General features: G+C 36.2%; 1 protein-coding gene across 2 annotated transcripts in view; it reads left to right on the top strand.

Moving 5' to 3' along the window:
* Nucleotides 1-19,338, top strand: part of ABCA12 (ATP binding cassette subfamily A member 12) — a 191,964-nt gene that overhangs the window by 94,436 nt on the left and 78,190 nt on the right. For both annotated transcript variants that reach the window (XM_024124681.3, XM_024124680.3), the window contains exons 9-15: nt 1,824-1,899; nt 5,592-5,710; nt 6,722-6,828; nt 12,738-12,994; nt 13,093-13,205; nt 14,431-14,552; nt 16,963-17,136. In XM_024124681.3, the coding sequence (XP_023980449.1) occupies nt 1,824-1,899; nt 5,592-5,710; nt 6,722-6,828; nt 12,738-12,994; nt 13,093-13,205; nt 14,431-14,552; nt 16,963-17,136 (968 nt within the window). The remainder of the gene's footprint in view (nt 1-1,823; nt 1,900-5,591; nt 5,711-6,721; nt 6,829-12,737; nt 12,995-13,092; nt 13,206-14,430; nt 14,553-16,962; nt 17,137-19,338) is intronic.

Raw genomic sequence — 19,338 nt, 5'->3', positions numbered from 1 at the left:
CTTTAAAAACAGAAAGCAATCTTTACTGGTGAAAGAGGTTATCTGTGCACTGGATTTCTTTCTATGTCTTTGGGCACCCATTTTATATATGCCTAATTCTACAAATAAAGTAAAATCTGACTTTTTAAAGGTCTGTAACAATTTCCACTTCATTAAAGCCTATTTAATACAGTATTTCTTCTCAGACACCTCAGAGTCCAGAATGAAAAGTGGCCAGAGGGAGAAGTCCATACTTAACAGCAAGGTCAAGCCTATAATTGATATGTATAAAGTTAATTTCTATTAGTTATTCATTTGAATAGTGTGATGAGGAAGAGACACTCCATAACCATATAGAATACAAATGCTAATGAGCTTGCTCAGCATCACATAGGAATTCAAAGTGAGCAAGATATGATCTTGGGAAAATGGTTTTATATACTTTTACACTGCAAAAGCATAAGTCTCCAGAGTCCTATCCTGGATTATTCTATATATGGATGCCAATAAATAATAGGTATTACCATTAATAGGTTATATTACCAATAATAGGTTTATTTATTCTGGGTATCTTCTTCTTGGTCCTTTCACTCACTAATGCATTGCTATCATTAGAGCAATAATACTTAGCTGCATCCTGAGCAGAGCAGAGAACTCCCTTCTGCCAGAGAGGAAAACTGAAAAAAGCCACTCTGCCAGATACTAGGGACAGAGCAGACATTACTCAGACATGACTGATACAGACGTAGACAAGCAGGTCTTTAATTCTGTGAGTCTTTTACACACATGCTTAAACAAAATGATCAGCGTGGGAAAAGTACAGATGGTTTCCTAGTTTTGTGCTAGGACCTTCTTAGAAGGCTTTAGAACACGCGAACTAGAGACAATGGGAGAAGCGTTAAAGCTGGCAATAAAATATCCTATTGAAAATGGTTAGGCCAATGTTAAAAAATGACAGCACTAAAACTACTGGATTATTTATAAGGAATTAGTAGTGTCTACAGGGAAGACTGAAATTAAGTAATACCGTTTCCTTAAAGGGGCCGAATGAAAGCACTGGATTTCTGATGTTTTTATTTATGTAGTAGCTGTTTAAAGTATTTCATTTTCAATTTTGCATGTGAATGTTGCACACTTACTCTTTAACAATACAATGTTATGCAGCAAACAGAATAAGGAACCTGTTTAACTTCTGGGGACAATTCTGTGTGTTGAATTTGATCTTCACGTATGGTTTCCATTAGACCCAACTTAGTGATTGCTTTCCACACTCCAAACTTTCATATTATTTGAGACCACTCAGAATGGTTCTGTTAACATTAGCCAATTTGCATTCACAGCTGCATTCAGTTGAAATCACTTGCTGCTTTTTGAAAGATAGAAAATATACATTAGTGATGGTAGATGTTTCCTACGGCTACATTCTAGACAACCCGAGACAAACAAACAAAAAAATCCAGTGACCCATAAGACTGAATTGGCTTCATTTGATTAAGAAGTCATGGGGTAGTCAATTTGCATTATGATATTTAAGAGTCATCTATGCATACAGGTCTTAGGATAAAATAATGCAGTGGTTTGATGCACAGAGAAGTAATTAGTTTGAAATGCATATGCTTGACCATTGGAATTATTTCAATTAGTAGGCATCTATTTCCTATCAATATCTTAAATGTTTCCAACTGAAAGAGCTTAGACATCTCTTGTAAAATCCTTTGGAGAAAAATTCTGCAGACTTCCTGCATTTTTTTCCCATTAATTTGACCTGGGATGATTTTTGCTTAGAAAAATAAATCCTTTACGGAAATGTTAAATATTCTCCTATATAAATATTATCACTTTAGGTGGCTCTGATAATACAACACATGTGTGGAGTGAGGAAGATGGACAGTCTCTATCCCCAAGCAGCCTGGCTGCACAGTAAGTCTTTGTTGGTTTGTTGGTTTGTTTCTAAACTGGTAAGTAACTTGGCTGAATAAGCCATCAAAACAATTCATAAACATAATTCTTTTATCAGTATATAAGGCCATGGAATAGAAAAATCAATTATTGACTGACCAAAGAAAAAGATACAGTTGAAGCGCAGTAAAGTTGAAACTTATTTTTTGGTATTATTCAATGATACTTTCGGATAATGCAACCGGAGGATCTGTTTTTCAGTTCTAAGATTGTATAACTAGATCCCACATGTTCTTTCTGGATTGGTTACCTTATGTCTATGAGGAAAATCTAGCTGGAGGCCCAATTTCCAACTCTTTTCAGGTCTTTCATCATGAAAGATGTAGAAATCTCCAATTTTTTACATTACTATTTATTTCGGTTTTAAAAAATCAACATATTTTGTATGCTCACTCAAGGTAATGCAAACTTTGTTTGCTTCAGTGGTATTCAGGTAGCCACAACTGTTTGTAGGTAATTTAATTTTGGACTCTTTGTGGGGCATGTAAATACGTTGTCTCAGGAATAGGCAGTGGAAGTAACAGCAGTTAGTTACCTTAGCTTCTAATGACCATTAATATAAGCAGTTCTCTGAAGTAACTGTAATAGTTATGGTAGAAGCTGGCTGAAGTAAATGCATATAGTTCAGGCAAATTTAGAGACTAGGTGGCTTGTTATGTAAAAGGTTGTTTTGGCCTGATAAATTACACTATTGAAATTCTTTAACTTTAGTCCCAAAGGATATATTTTTGTGCTAATGGAAATGTGTACAAATAAAAACAAATAATAGGACTAACTTTTAACCATTCATTTCTTTTTCTAAAATAAAATCTATGCAATTGTTTTTAAACTTTCTATTATTCAATGAGAAGTTCCCCAACTCTGGGTAATTCTAGGCAAAATCCTTCCATCAATAACCACCTCCTCTTTCTGCTCCCACATCTCTCCTCCTCTAAGGTGGCTGAACCAGATGCTTCTCCCAAGAGCAATCTCACAGCTCTAGGCAATTTTACCCCAGACAGGATTCCATGTTCCAAATAATCAAGTCTTTTAAACACATTCTCTGTATAGCCAGAAAAATAATTTTTTTTAAAAAACCTCTGAATTGAATGAAGTAAGTCAGAAAGAGAAAAACAAATACCGTATGCTAATGCACATATATGGAATCTAAGAAAACAGTACTGATGAACCTAGTGAAAGGGCAGGAGTAAAGACGTAGATGGAGAGAACGGACTTGAGGACACGGGGAGCGAGGAGGGGAAGCTGAGACGAAGTGAGAGAGTAGCACTGACATGTATACACTACCAAATGTAAAATAGATAGCTAGTGGGAAGCTTCTCCGTAACACAGGGAGATCAGCTCGGTGCTTTGTGACCACCTAGAGGGGTGGGATAGGGAGGGTGGGAGGCAGGCTCAAGGGAGAGGGGATATGGAGATATATGTATACTTATAGCTGATTCACTTTGTTGTACAACAGAAACTAACACAACATTGTAAAGCAATTATACTCCCAATAAAGATATATATATAGATATATATATATAGATATATATATATATATCAACACCTCTGAATTGAGACAACTGGATGCTTATTGCTGAAGCCAGGTATCTTTATCAGAGCCTTGGGGCATCCATAGTATTGATAATGTTAGCGCTTCAGACCTGAAAATTCCACAGCAAATGTAGTTGGTTACTGACAGCTAGCTAACGGTTTATTAGAAAGAATTCAATACTTTTAAGATGGCTCTTGTTGAGATTGATGCAATTAAGGGATTTCTTATCTTTGGACTTCCTTTCCCTCCCCACTTTAAAATAATCATAGAGTGGCAGTACTTGGCATGAGATAAAAATGTTTATGGTCCAGAATTTTATAAAGAAAGCTGCTCAAAAATATTTTTTTCCTCAAAGCTCTTCTCCCTCATTATTTTTGCACTAAAGTTAATTATTTTTTATTGTGTTGTGTGTGTGTGCATGCATACATCCATAAGCTTATCTTTAGTTGTAACCATTCTTGAGAAGTAGGTGAGATTTTTATATAAAGAATACATAAATTAAATCGTTTAAAGGAATACTTGGATGTTTACGCCAAAACAGTGGCACATATGTATCTTAATTTTTGGTGTATCTTAAATCTCATCTCAAAAATCTTGGCAATCAGATGTTCTTTACGGAACTAAGATAATGCTTAAATGATATTTCAGGGTCACTTTTAGCCCAACATTCTTCTATTTAAAGCTTGAAAATTCACCATTCACCATTCTTGTGCCGTTTCATCTGGAAAGGTAGACCGGTATTTTGCTACTGAGCACAGCACCAGAATGGAAATGGCTCAAGGCTATAATGATTAAGACAAAGAGGAAGACAAACACAAAAGAAAGAGAGGTAATACTGAGAGGAGAGTCTCTGGTCAAGGAAATGCCTAAACAAAAGCAAGAAGCCTCAGGAATGGGTGCAATTTTTTTAAACGTGGAGGCTGTGGATTGTATTTAAATGAGAGTCGGCCATCTGACCAATTAACTGTGCTCTGACTGCCAAGTTAGGGACTTTTCTTGCCATAGATTTTTTTTCTTGTTAAACTTCCTCAAAGATCCAGCGTCATTAACTCACATGTAAACACCCTGAGACTTCTTTAGTGTTAATGCAAACATTGTCCTACATGTTTACTAGCTATGCCAGGGTAAGTCTCTTCCATTAGTATTTGAATTAAATATAAATTAAATATCCAATAGAACTAGTTCATTTGTGTGTTGTGCTGTTTGATTCAAAATAGATGGTTCCCAAATAAACCATTGATACTTGTTCTATCTCTGCTGTACATAACATTCAATAGTAGACACTAAGGGAAAAAATTACAAAATAAGTAGAGATGCAGCCTCACAGTTGAAGTGACAGGGCATGCGTAACATACACATGTTTACTCACTCACATATGTATGCCTCAAAAATCTTAGACTATGTCCTCACATGCCAGTCAATTTGAAAGGAAACCAGAAAGTGGTTAATTTGGGAACTCTGAATTGGTTGTTTAAAGAAAAAAAAGGAGCTTATATTGTTCATTCGGATTCTACCATTTCTTTTTAATCACAGTTAAATGAATTTAAATTATTTAGAGAATATTATAGGTGGAAGGGACCTAGCAGATCATTTGACAAGAGAGGAAACTGAAGCCCAGAGAGCGGGTTGCCAGATTTAGAGGAAAGAGACAAGAAAAAAGAGAAGAGAAGAGAAGGGAAGGGAAGGGAAGGAGAGGGGAGGGGTGGGGAGGGGAAGGAGACATACAAGACTCATGGGACATACTAGTACTGAAAAATTGTTCATTATTTACCTGAAATTCAAATTTAACTGGGACTCCTGTATTTTATCTGGCAACCCTAGCCCAGTGATTTTTCTTTCACGTAAATGTGCCTAGAAGTGATCTTAAGATCACTTATGATTGGATATTAAAATAATGAAATATAGAGATAATGCCCATGGAAAAGATAAATACTTAGAGAATCCAGAGTAGTGCTGCCATTGTGCAGCTGGGCTGGATGGGGGAAGATGTTCTACTTCACAGTACTTCAATGCTCAAATCAACCAATGCCAAACCACCAGGGACTCACATGATGTCAACAAAATGGCTTTGCTTTATTTTTATATGACTTAATTTATATATTCTTTTCTAATTCTATAGGCTCCTAATACTGGAAAACTTTGAAGATGCCCTCTTAAATATATCAGTAGATAGTCCTTATATTCCTTACTTGGAATGTGTGAGAAATGTCACTGACAATTTGGCCAGGGGATCAAAAGGTAATACTCTTCTTAAGAGTCAAAATGCTACTCATGGTTTGTAATTTTGTTCTAAAATAGTAAATCTTATGTTGGCTTAAAAAAGAAAGAAAATTTAAAAATCTTAGTTTCCATATGCATCTGTTTCAGTGGTTTGATATATAAAGGGACTGTCTAATCATATTATTATATTATTACTCCTGTTCCTGCTGCTAGTACCACCTGGCCACCTGGACAAACTTTAATGTATAATGGCCAGATAACAGATGTGTTAATGGCCACCTGGATAAACTTTCCAAGTCTCCAGAGTTAGGAGTTCACATAGCCCTCCATGACATTTTCTATGCCCTTAATGATATTAGTTGTCAAAAAATAATGAAGAAGGATAATGTAGACTTCCAAAAGCAGATGTAAATTACATAAAGAAAGGCATTTTTGTAGCAGACTATTTTTACTTCTGATCCTTACACACTTTAACCATGAAGATCGCATTTAATCAAATATTTCTTTTCCTTTTTTTAAAGATAAAACATCTATTTTCTTACACTTTGTAGGAGATATACATTCACTGTTCCTACACCAAAATAGCTTTTTGAGACTTAATGGCAAGCAAATAGCACAACAGATATTTAAGTGTGGTCTCTGTTTACCGGACATGAATTAATCAAGATTGGAAGGGCATATTTGTGTCACAGTGATTATACAACCTGTTCTCTCTCAAACACTTCAAGTTAATAGTACATCCGAAATAAAAGCATGTTCAGTTCACCAAGAACCAAAACTGTATAGCACGTTTGCTGGAAATATTTTTGTCTCTAAGCAGAATATCTATGAATATTTTAAAAATAATGAACTCTATCGTCTCCATGGTTCAAGGAAAGATTAAATTTTCATTCATTTTATATTTAGATTGAAATAGGCTATTATCTTAGGAAAAACTTAGTAATAAATTAGGATAAAGGTGTCTTTCAAATAGGTTTCCTAGATGACCTTGGAGTTCACATAAGGTAATTCTTTTCTCCTCCTTTACAGAAAATTTAAGACTGCTGCACTCTACAATTCGATTTAAAAAATCTTTTCTTCAAAATGGTTCCTATGAGGATTATTTCCCTCTAGTTCCTGAAGTCTTGAAATCAAAAGTAAGCCATGAAAGAAAAAAAAAACAAAACCTCAAAAACTTCTTGTAATTCTCTGGCAAGATATATTTGTAATTTAAGTTTTAAATCTGTATTTTTTAAAATACTGGTTCTATTTTGAGTCTAGATTAATGCTAGAAAAAGGGTGACAAGAGTTCTGGTGCTACATAATTGTATTTTGTTTCTAATCAGTGGATATCTCTGTCTGAAATGACCCATAAGGGACTAATTACAGAATGCAATACGTAAAGGAATAGCTAGCTCCTGATGTCGTTGTCTCATTAAGCTACACGATTTGAAAAAGCATTAAAAATTTGATTCCTAACTTGAAATGTCCCTAGTTTTTTGTTTTAAATAAATTTATTTATTTATTTATTTTTGGCTGTGTTGGGTCTTCGTTGCTGCACACAGTCTTTCTCTAGTTGCGGCGAGCGGGGGCTACTCTTCGTTACGGTGCGTGGGCTTCTCATTGCAGTGGCTTCCCTTGTTTCGGAGCATGGGCTGTAGGCGTGTGGGCTTCAGTAGTTGTGGCACGTGGGCTTAGTAGTTGTGGCTCGCGGGCTCTAGAGCGCAGGCTCAGTAGTTGTGGTCCACGGGCTTAGTTGCTCCGCGGCATGTAGGATCTTCCCAGACCAGGGCTCGAACCCGTGTCCCCTGCATTGGCAGACTGATTCTTAACCACTGCGCCACCAGGGAAGGCCCCTAGTTTTTAAAACTATAAAAGTTGATTTAAAAGCTGATGTTTTAGACTTCACAGTGTACAAAAATCTCAGAAGTTGACTTACTTTATTTGTATTATTATCATCAGAAGCAGAAACTAATACTGTGATCATATTAAAATGTATGATATTGAAGAAAGGGAGGGAAAGCAATGGGAAAAATGTTAACTCTGAAGTTTGAATTGGTTGGTGTTTGTCTCTTATTCTTTGTTTAGCTCATACATACAGTACGCAGGTTATCATGAAATTCACTCTCTTTCTTAAATAACCCTTTAAATTTGGAAAGCAGCTCTCTTAGTAAGAACAGCAGTTTAATTGGATTTATGTAGCCAGGGATAAAGTAAAATTAGAACTGGTTTATTCAGAGCAAGCAGGATGACTTGCTGTATAGTCAACCTGGTCTAATTAAGCAGGCATACAAAACATGTGTCCATGTATATTACAAATAGATATGCTAGTTAGATTACCTACATTGTAGTCTTAGTCTTCTACAGGAATCAAAATTTCTAGTGTACTTAATTTAGCACTATCTTAGTTTGTGCAAATGAGAAGGAAGTTATGCATTCATCTGGAAAAGTCCTACTCATCCTTCAAGGATAAGTTTAAATGTCACTCTTAAAATATTAGAGTATCTCCTTTCTCACTGTTTCCAAGTCAGGATAATGACTTTGTATGCATGTAATATTTACCCATTCCTTCATTCCATCCATCATCTATGCTCCCATAATGCTAATCTGTTTATTTAAAAGATATAATCTCTAACCCCAAAATCCTTATAATCAATCCAGTGGAGGAGATGGAAAAGCAGACCAATGATTATAACACAGTGAGATAAGTGTTGTGGTATGTGGATGGACAGGATTCTGTATATGGAGGTGGCATATCTGACTCAGATTGCAGAGCATGAGGGTGGAGAGAAGAAATTTCATGGAGGAGATACTCCTTACTCTGAGTCTTGCAGGCTGTATAGGATTAGGTTATAGTCTTACATTCCAGACATAGAGACATGCGTTGGTAAGAAGGCAGAGGTGTGAACCTGAAGGACAGATATATGTTACCTGGAGTTATGTGTCCAGCTGGAGCACAAGATCCCTATGAGAGAGGCAGGAAAGGGGACCCAGATCCCCAAGGCCTCTTTATGTTTAGTCAAGGAGTTTGAATCTGATCCTGAAAATTGTGAATTTGAAGAAGGCGAATTCTGCATTTTAGGAAAAGATCTCTCTAGGAGAATTATGGAGGACAGATAGGAAGAAAGACAAGTAGGTGATTTTTTTGTAGTAACCTAAGCAAAAAGAGAGGTCCTGCACTATGTCAGTGGCAGAGAATAGAAGGAAAAGAATTTCAAGAGCATTGCAGGAGGTGGGTTGACACAACTTGGCAGCCAGTGAGGTGTGAGGCATAGGGAAGAGGAATCTCCGATTACAGTGAGATTTCTGGCTTTTGGAATTTACTACTCAGCATTATAGCTCATTGTATATGTAGGGTCTATTTCCCTCACTAGAGTGTAAAATCTGATGAAATTATGCCTTCTGCATCTCTAAAGTCTCACATCTGGCACGTAGTAGTATCTTAAGACTTGACTCATGAATTTGTGAACAAATGATGGTGTTAAAAGTAGAGCCCTGGTGATGTAATCACCAGTAATCGCCCTGGGCGATTACTCATTGTAGTTCTCAACTTGCAAAGTAACTGAGCAGCACACAATGTACATTGGGAAATGGAAACAGCACATTCTCAGTCATTTACAATAATGGTATGGGAATGGAGCTAAGGATAACTTAAAACAGCATCCACATTTTGAGTATACTGCTCCCCTTGTGGGTTACATTATGAAAAAGGTTCAAGAAGCCACAGAAGTGGAAATAAACTACAATCCTGTCCCTTAGGTGGGAAATCTATTGTCATTTACAACAAGCATGGCTGCTATTTGCAATTGACAGAACCCGTTCATTCCAGGACTACAGGCTCCATAGGAACATGGTTAAGTCTGTCACTTTACTCTGTACTCTCAGCACCTGGCACAGTCTGACACATGGAAAATATTCAGTACATATCATTGAAAGAATGAAGACAGACTCCTAGAGTTTTGTAAGAAGAGATGCTTTTACTTCCCTGCTTTGTCCTCCTTCGTAATTGGTATCTTGATTGTGACAGTGAGTTAGGGCCCACCCTAACATTTTTGTTCATGATATTTCTCAGAAGGTTTAGACCCTCCAAAATGCCAAATGCCTGTCATTCTTTGGTGACTTTTTTTCTTTTCTAGCCCCGAACATTCTACTCTTCTTGAACTTTAGAGTTTTCTCCTCCCTTCATCGTCTGTTTTCTCCTCTTTTATTTCTAGTCTCTCTGGTGGGAAGGATAACTTCCTGACTGGGGAAATACTCATAAAATGAATTTTCTGTATATTAAGCAGAAATACAGATAGGACACTATTTATATTGTAATACCTTTACATTTTTAAATAGGTGTCATTTCCTTTCATTTACCTGCTAAGAGCCCAGGAGGTTGCAGTTTCAGCATTTTTACACATACAGTATTTTGAAGTTTACACCATCATGTTACTTACGATTCTGATTCAGATGCATTCGGAACCATAGGCACTAGGGAATTCAGTCACAGCTGGACGTGGAGTTAGTTATGGGTCATTGTTCAAGTTTAGGCCTGAGCCCTTACTTTGTAGACCAGTTTCGTGATACATGAGGCTGTGACAAACCTGTAATCTGGGCTTGACACATACTTTTGAAGAGATAATTATAATTCTCTGAATGTATGTTGATTACTAATGATCTATGACGTTTCTAAAAGTTTAATGCATGTATTGCTTTTAGAAGAAAGTAGTAAACAATGACAAATAGTAAATGACCATGATGTTGCTCCTTGGCGGGTGTGCCTCACAGTGCAGGCCACACTATTAACCCTGAATTAAATTCTTATTTCAGAGGACCAGTTCTACTTCAGTAACATGGCTAGATTTCCAATTTCTCCTTCTATATCTTTTATCAAGCCAAGATTATACTCTATGGACTTTTATTGGTTTCTTGTTACATGTATGTCAAACTTGCAATTAAAAAATATATTTCAGTCTCTACTGAGTAAAGTCATTCAAATTTACTACACCCTTAAAAGCTCAATTAACAAAATTAATTGGGCTCCCAGTATTTATCTTTTTATTTAAGAAATCACCAAAATAGAAGTCACTGGCAGAGAGGTTGGGCTCTATTCATTAGAAGTTTAATCTTATCTAGTATTTGGAAAACCAAAGGAAGGAACAAGTGACATACAGTTACATCTGGTAAAATGATTGGGTTTATTACAGAATGGAAAATTTCTCATAGTAATAAGACTAATAAGTAGAATTTTAATACATATGAAACCATTTTAGATAGTTCAAAACCAGAAGTCAATTCGAATATTAAATACAGTGGAAAGTAGACCAATGATTTTTACTGTCTAAGATGATTGGTGTTTAATTGCTACTGCCTACGTGTAGTTACTATAAATCTCTCATCCAAGACACGTCATTGTACCTTTCCCATTTGACATAGGCAAAGAAATATTCCTGAACATTTTCCTGTATCATAATTCATTTGTCAAAATGCAACTTCTGATTAGACACTCAGCTGCAATGAATGACACATATTTGCTTCTTTAGATGTTTCTCCAAATTATTTCACTTCTTAAAAAGAGTAGCTCTAGGGTTGCTTCCAAGCACAACAGAACTGGCTTCCCCAGAGGCATAATTTTTTACCCCAGGAAGTATGACTTGGGGATATATCCTCAGAACACACAGAGCATAGTGAACTGCAAGGAGGAATATACTTGCGTAAGAAAGTAGTTGATTTTCATTTTTCTCCTTTTTCTCTGAGTATGGGATTTTAGGCCACTTAAGCACTCCATAGAACAAAAGTTTCCCTCAGTAAGTAAGGGGATAGAAGATAACGTCAATAACAGTACAGACACTTTTGAAAAACAAGATATATACCAATCCATATTTGAAAATATATGTGATTCTCATGTGCAGTTTTTAAAAGTCTTTTTTTGGTTAATTTTTTTAAACTTGTGATAAAATACATATAACATAAAATTTACCACCTTAACTGTTTTTAACTGTGCAGTTCAATTGTGTTAAATACACACAGATTGTAGAACTCTTAATCTTGCAAAACTAAAATCCTCTACCCGTGAAACACCTATTTCTCATTCCCCTCTCCCCCTAGTCCCTAGCACCTGCATTTCTACTTTCTGTTGCTATTAATTTGACTGTGCTTGGTACTTCATGTAAGTGGAATCATACAGTATTTGTCTTTTTATGACTGGCTTATATCACTTAGCATAATGCCCTCTAGGCTCATCCATGTTATAATATGTGAGAGAATCTCCTTACTTTTTAAGGCGAAATAATATTCCATTTTATGTGTTTTACCACATTGTGTTTATCCATTCATCTGTCAATGGACATGGGGTGCTTCTACCTCTTGGCTATCGTGAATAATGCTGCTGTGAACATGGGTCTACAAATATCTGTTCAAAACCCAGCTTTCAATAAACACTTTTGAGTACATACCTAGAAGTGGAATTGCTGAGTCATATGTTAATTCTATTTCAAATTTTCTTGAAGACTCACCGTACTATTTTTTTACAGTAGCTACATCATTTTATATTCCCACCAACAGTGCACAGGGGTTCTAATTTCTCCATATCCTTGCCAACACTTGTTATTTTCTGGTTTTATTTATTTATTTGTTCGTTTGTTTGTATGTTTGTTTGTTTTGATAGTAGGCATCCTAGTGGGTGTGAAGAAAACCTTTTTTGAAGTTCCAAACCAAATCTGCTTTGCTATCTGCCCTTACACGTGATTTAAAAAATAAACTAAAATATAAAATTAGTTTAAGTATTTGTGATTTAAATGAGATAAAACTAAACTACATCTTTTCAACCTGTGAATCTACAAGATATGACTACATTTGAGAAAGAGGTCTAACAGGTCCAAAAATTTTATAAAATTCTTAAGAGAACAGTAAACTCAAATGATAGAAAATAGTGCTTTGTGGTAAAACTGTTGCCAAATGCCAACTCACTAAACACATAAGCAAAATGTTTTTAGGAAGTAAATCAATTTTGGTTGCTTATTATCAACTAATAAATATTTAGAATAATATAACTAATGTTTCCCATCTTTCCCCCTCTCGAAAGCTGTCTCAACTTCGAAACTTGACCAAACTTCTTTGTGAACCTGAAACTTTCAGTTCACTAGAGAAAATGTGCCAGCTGTCTAGTATGGACTTTGGGAACCTGTGTGAAGAGAGTGCGTTTCATGTGCAACTCCTCAAAGCAGCAGAATTCAGCACCGAAATAGCCACCAGTTTACTGTATCATGACAATATTCTATCTGAAAAACTGAGGGATTTGCTTTCTGGGGATCCAAGCAAAATTAATTTAGATATGGATTGGTAAGTTTTTCCATTGTCTTCTTCCTTGGTGAAATCCCTTCTCAAATAATTATTGATATGCCTAGTTCAATTTCTTCTCCTCTTCTGCTTTGTTCCAGGTTTCTAGAACAGGCATTGCAAATGAATTACTTGGAAAATATCACACGGTTAATGCCGATGATAGACGCCGTGCTGCATGTCAATAACAGTGCAGACACCTTGGAAAAACCAGGTGTTTCCCCATCCATATTTTAAATGCTGTCTTATTAAAATGCATGTGATTCTCATGCTGCAGTTTAGAAAAGGCTTTTTTGAAGTTCCTAACCAAACCTACTTTGTATCTGCCCTTATACATGAGACACCTGAAGCTTTCAAATATGGTTACTTGTCTAAAATAAACAACACAGCAAGCCAGCAGAGAATGAAACAGCGAAATTTGGTTTCACAGAAAAATGTCTTCAAAAATTTAACTAGTTAGACTATTCACCTTTTATTTCTCTGATATATTAAAGTGCATTAGATAGTCTTTTGCAAGAGCAAGGATGAAATTTATTTACTTCCGTGAGAATAATCTGATTTTAAAAATAAAGATGCGCTGCTGTCTACAGAAATATCGATTCAGAACCTCATATTAGTATTCTGAGCATTATGCATCATGCAGTACATTTATTCTTTGCGTAATACCTCAATACTGAAAAGAAAGACATTCAAAATTTTGGACAACAGGCAGCACAAAATTGGAAGGGCACTAAGTCCAAAAATAAAGAAGGTATATTTGCATGAGAGATACTTCATAAAGAAACTGAAAGGCATTTGCAAAATAGAGATCACAATCTGCTAAAATAATGTCAGAATATTTTTTGCTATTCATTGAATGACCCAGATATGAAATAATTGTAATAACTGTCCTAAAAGAGTTTGGAGTTAAACACATTCTGTTTAAAAATTGAAATAATGATTGTGGAAACCCTTTATAAGCCGTAAGGTGCTGGGCAAAGTTAAGGAAAAAGTGCTCTGTGGCATTATGTTTCAGATTTAGCAAACCTTGTCCTAAGCTGACAATATTATATGATCCAAGGTTAAAAAGCATTTTGAATTTGTGTGATGTTTTAAATCAAATGTAGAAATATATATTTAGCACATTGTGTGATCAAAGTCTGTGAGGAAACTGTATTTTCTTTGAATCAACCTTTCGCTGTAGACATTTAAGGAAAATTTATAATCCAGAGCAATCTGTTACCTTAGGTTAATAATATCATAATAGGAATAAGTCTAAATCAGATAGAAATAGATCCTAAAGATGCAAAGTTTGCCAAAACTGAGAGACATCTGTTCCTGACACAAGGCATATATGTTGACTATATGTTTTATCTAGAAGGTTTCTCTATGTTAGAACGACTAAAAAGAATTACATTGCAACCCACATGTGAGTTTTGTTTTGTTTTGTTTTTTTTCAGGTCAGTTAATAGAGATGTTTAAACATGTTGAAGAGCTGAAAGAAGAACTGAGGAGAACAGGAATGTCCAATAGGAGTATCGACAATTTGCTGGCCATTCCCATCCCTGACAACAGAGCTGAGGTGGGGTGGAATGTGTTTGTATTTACATCCAGTTTTTTAAAAGTTTAAATAGCATTTAGTATTTGTTGAGCACTTAGCAGTAAAACACTGAGAAGCTGCATGCAAATATGGTGAATTTTCCATGCAAATGATAAAATTAGAGGCCTAATTCTTAAGCGAAAATAGAAGAAAAATCCTGAAGCAAGAACATTATCCCTGTCTCTTCCTTTCCTTCTACTTTTCCTATCCCTTCCTTTGCCTCCTTTGTCCTCTCCTTTTCTTTACCCCAGATGCTTTTCTTAAATAAGTGGTGCCGTCAGTAATTCTTTATATTCATTATCACATTCACATTATCTGAGGTAAATTTTCACATTCTATTATGATGATATCAAAGTCGAGTTTCAGTAATCTAATTGGGGGAAAAAAAGACCATTTACAATTTGTTGAAACTAAAATAAAAAGGAATACTTCTTTTTATTTTTCAAAAGCCCCAAGACAAGACAGACTATATAAAATAGATACAGTCAAGGGAACTCTGGGTAAGTTTGGAGGTATAGTAAACATTTTTTGCTGTGAAAATGAGTAATGTTATTTCCTCATAGGCTGATAATAGAGTTTTCCACTTGAAATATTTTATCTTTTACCCCTTTTCCAAGTTCATTGTCTGGAAGTGTCATAGAAATTTTCTAACAGAATTTCAGCGCTTAAGACCTCATCCATTCAAAACTTACATGTGACAGAGTGTGTCATTTCTAAACACAACCCAGTTATTCTCCAGTATGGGATAAAGTTTTTTAAAAGCCTTTAGGCTGACTTTGGAATATTTATGTTTGTGTCATTTTAATTGGTTCTCCCAAACAAAAATTAAAACTGCTTTACCTTCACTTTTCTTCCTCTTGTTATAGCAATTAATATTTCTTTCTTTTTCTTTTTTTTTTTTTTAAATTTATTTTTGGCTGCATTGGGTTTTCGTTGCTGCTCACGGGCTTTCTCTAGTTGTGGCAAGCAGGGGCTACTCTTCGTTGTGGTGTGTGGGCTTCTCATTGAGGTGGCTTCTCTTGTTGCGGGGCACGGGCTCTAGGCGCATGGGCTTCAGTAGTTGTAGCACGCAGGCTCAGTAGTTGTGGCTCATGGGCTCTGGAGCGCAGGCTCAGTAGTTGTGGCACACGGGCTTAGTTGCTCCATGGCATGTGGGATCTTCCCGGACCAGGGCTCGAACCCATGTCCCCTGCATTGGCAGGCGCAGTTCTTAACTGTGCCACCAGGAAAGCCCAGCAATTAATATTTCTTTATTAATTCTTTCCCCTTTGGTTTCACCTTTCACTTATATGATCCTAAGATCTAATTTCAGATATCACATTTTTGGCCTCTGAAGAGCAGGTTCAGTTTAGTAAGTAAAAGCAGGTAAATAGAGAGCAAACATTCTTATTACTTTAAAAAGGAAAGAGAGAAAAGTTTCTAGAATCTTGAATTTCATAAACTTTTTCTTTATTTCAACTCAGTGGCAATAGAGTTGCCATCTTAATTCCCATAGTCACACATCACTTTTCACACAAGCATTACTCTCCAGGATGGTTGATTCATATTATTGTGTGATTCTGGGCTTTTTTCTTCACATTTCATCTCTGGACCCCAGGGTTTATTGTACAAGATTATAACTTCAAATGATTATATAAATGAAATGCAATTTAAATAAAGTAAGAGCAAAATTTTAAAGAGAGCAAAAGTCTATTTTTTTAAGTTTATCAATTTTTTTAAAAAGTTATTTATTTTATTTATTTATTTTTGGCTGTGTTGGATCTTTGTTGCCACGCACAGGCTTTCTCTCATTGCGGTGAACGGGGGCTGCTCTTCGTTGCGTTGCGCGGGCTTCTTATTTTGGTGGCTTCTCTTGTTGCAAAGCACGGGCTCTAGGCACGCGGGCTTCAGTAGTTGTGGCTCGCAGACTCTAGAGCACAGGCTCATTAGTTGTGGCGCACGGGCTTCGTTGCTCCGTGGCATGTGGGATCTTTCCCAGACCAGGGCTCAAACCTGTGTCCCCTGCATTGGCAGGCGGATTCTTAACCGCTGCGCCACCAGGGAATTCCCGAGAGAGCAAAAGTCTTAAACTAGTAATTTCCCCAAACAATCCAAACCAATTTTCTTTCCTGGTGTCGTCATTCACCCAGTCGTTCGGGCAAGAAATCTGGGAATCATTATGGATTTTTTTCTGTCTCTTTTCCCATCTTACTTCTTAAGCTTTCCGGTGAACTATGGACTCTTTATAGGTTTACTGATAGTAATTAGTGCTTTAAACAAAAAATTTATATGATTTTGAGTGTAATTTGTCTTATTTTTACATGAAGTCTAAAAGTATAAGAAAACCTCTCAAAATGGACAGGTGGATTCAGAGGATTCACAGCTAAAATATTTTTCTTCCTCCAACTTGTAGATTATTTCTAGTGTGTTCTGGTTGCATTCTTGTGATGCTAATATGACCAGTCCCGAATTGGAAGATGCAATGAAGGAATTCTGCAGCATACCTCTTCCAGAGAGATCCCGTCTGTCTTACCTCATTGGACTCACTCTTCTGCACTACTTAGACATTTACAACTTCACATACAAGGCAAGTTGCTATTGATGAAATATTTAAATATTTATAGTATAATATAAAAATTGATTATACCTGTATGCTCCCTGATACTATAAGGAATGTGATCCATTTATACAGCTTTTGGAATTATAGCTTTATTTTAGAGCTAAGTGGGACCTTAGCAATCATATATTGTAAATTTGCATATTTAATAGATGAGGAAATTAATATTATGGCCTATTAACTCTCAATTTGTATATGCAAGACCAGGAGTTAAATTTAATAAATACTATACTAGAGTATGAAATACAAATGTTATAATAACTTTTTAAAAAAGTGAATGCACATTAGTTTGGTGGGATAAAAATAAAGACTAGAACAAAGTTTTTCGTTTTCAAGTAAAAGAATCAAGGTTTTTTGGGGTTTTTAAAAAAGTACTTTTTGTGTTTCCTTCATGAAGCTGTGTTTTTTTTGCCGCTCCGCGGCATGTGGGATCCTCCCAGACCGGGGCGCGGACCCGGTTCCCCTGCATCGGCAGGCGGACGCGCAACCACTGCGCCACCAGGGAAGCCCCTTCGTGAAGTTTTGATAGAGGCTACCATTATTTATCCAGTACAACAAAGAAGTGGTCATTATTAGAGCTGTAAAGTCAGCAGTAACTCCATCTTGCAGTAACTAGATGCTTTATAAGTACTTAGTGAATAAAAAACTGAAAGAAAAATATAAACATAGGAAAATTAAACACCTATGTCCACCCAAATCTATACTAGGTCAAAATTATTTACATGTTATTGAAAACACTGAAAAAAAAAATGTTTTTCTCTTTAAAGTAAGAAAAACCAGAAGCAGCATGGCTGACATGTTGTTGATGCATTTCAGCAAAGGGGATGAAGGCATTTTAGGACTAGTTACAAATAATCTTGTTGAAAGTCATCATTATCCGACCCTTATATTCTGCAGTGGCCTGCTAACTGGCCTCCCTTGCCTCCACACTTGTCCCCACCACTCCCTGAGCAGCAAGAGTGATCCCTTTAAAACTTAAATCGTATTATGTCACTCCTCTGCTCAACACCTTCCCCTGTGGCTCCTCATTTTATTCCAGTAAACCCTCAAATCCTGCAGGGGCCCCCAGGGCCTGCACAACCTCTCCTTATTTCTAAAATCCCATTTCCTACGTGGCTACTCCTTGGGCCCAGGGCTGCTGCATGGGACCACTCCAGGCCATGCCCTTCACCTTATTTGCAGCATTATGTGTCTTTACTCAATATTGACCTTCTCAATAAGATACCCTGACAATCCTATTTAAAATGCAACCAACTTTCATCTATAGCACTCTCAAACCTCCTCTCGTTGCTCTGTTTGTTTTCTGTTACACTTCCAGCATACTATGTATTTTATTTAGTATTCACTTTTGTTGTTTATTTTCTGTCTACCTCTATTTGGTGTAAGCTCCACAAGGGCCTCTTTGTTCACTGAAACATTTCAAATGCCAAGAACAGTGCCTGGCCCATAGAAGAACTTAGCAAGTACCCATTAACTAAATGAATATTTATTTTACATAACTTAAAATGCATATAAATTGATATTATTCATTTTTTTATCTAAAATTTTAATCCTTATCTTACAGTGTCTTTGCAGAGCACATATCAAACCAACTATTTCTTGTTGAGTATAGTAAATAAATATGTGCATTTTACAAGCAGAAGACCATTCCTAATTCTTTCAGGTATCGCAAGTAAAAATAATAAAAATTTCTCATCATTAGTTTATTTCAAATCAGTGTCGGAATTCCTAGAATTTTGGCAGAACTGGAAGAAAAATTAAAATGTTGAATCTGATTTAGAAAAATCTGATTGCAATTAATAGCTGTGTTATTGAGACAGCTCTGTCTCTGTGATATTTCTCCAAATGAATCTTGTCCTCATATAGTGGTCTTTGACCCCCTTGGACACACAAAGAGCTTTTCCTCTTCATGAACCTCACAAATCTTTCCCCCTCTGTCTATTACCTTCCTCTCCTTATTCCTCCTATGGTTTGTTCTTTCTCCCCTTTGGGGTGTCATCTTGGAAAGACTTCTTTTGATTTCTTAGCTAAACTCCCTACCTCCTCATATTCCCCAGCTTTTTGTTCATTGATATGTTTCATATCTGTTTCTCCTATTATTACAAAACTCCCTGAGTGGAAGGATGATGCCAGTTTGTGTACCACTGTACCCATCACCTCGTACCCATCACC

Source organism: Physeter macrocephalus, chromosome 2 (assembly GCF_002837175.3).
Source record: "Physeter macrocephalus isolate SW-GA chromosome 2, ASM283717v5, whole genome shotgun sequence".
NCBI classification, from domain to species: domain Eukaryota; kingdom Metazoa; phylum Chordata; class Mammalia; order Artiodactyla; family Physeteridae; genus Physeter; species Physeter macrocephalus.
This window is presented reverse-complemented; position numbering and strand designations above follow the sequence as displayed.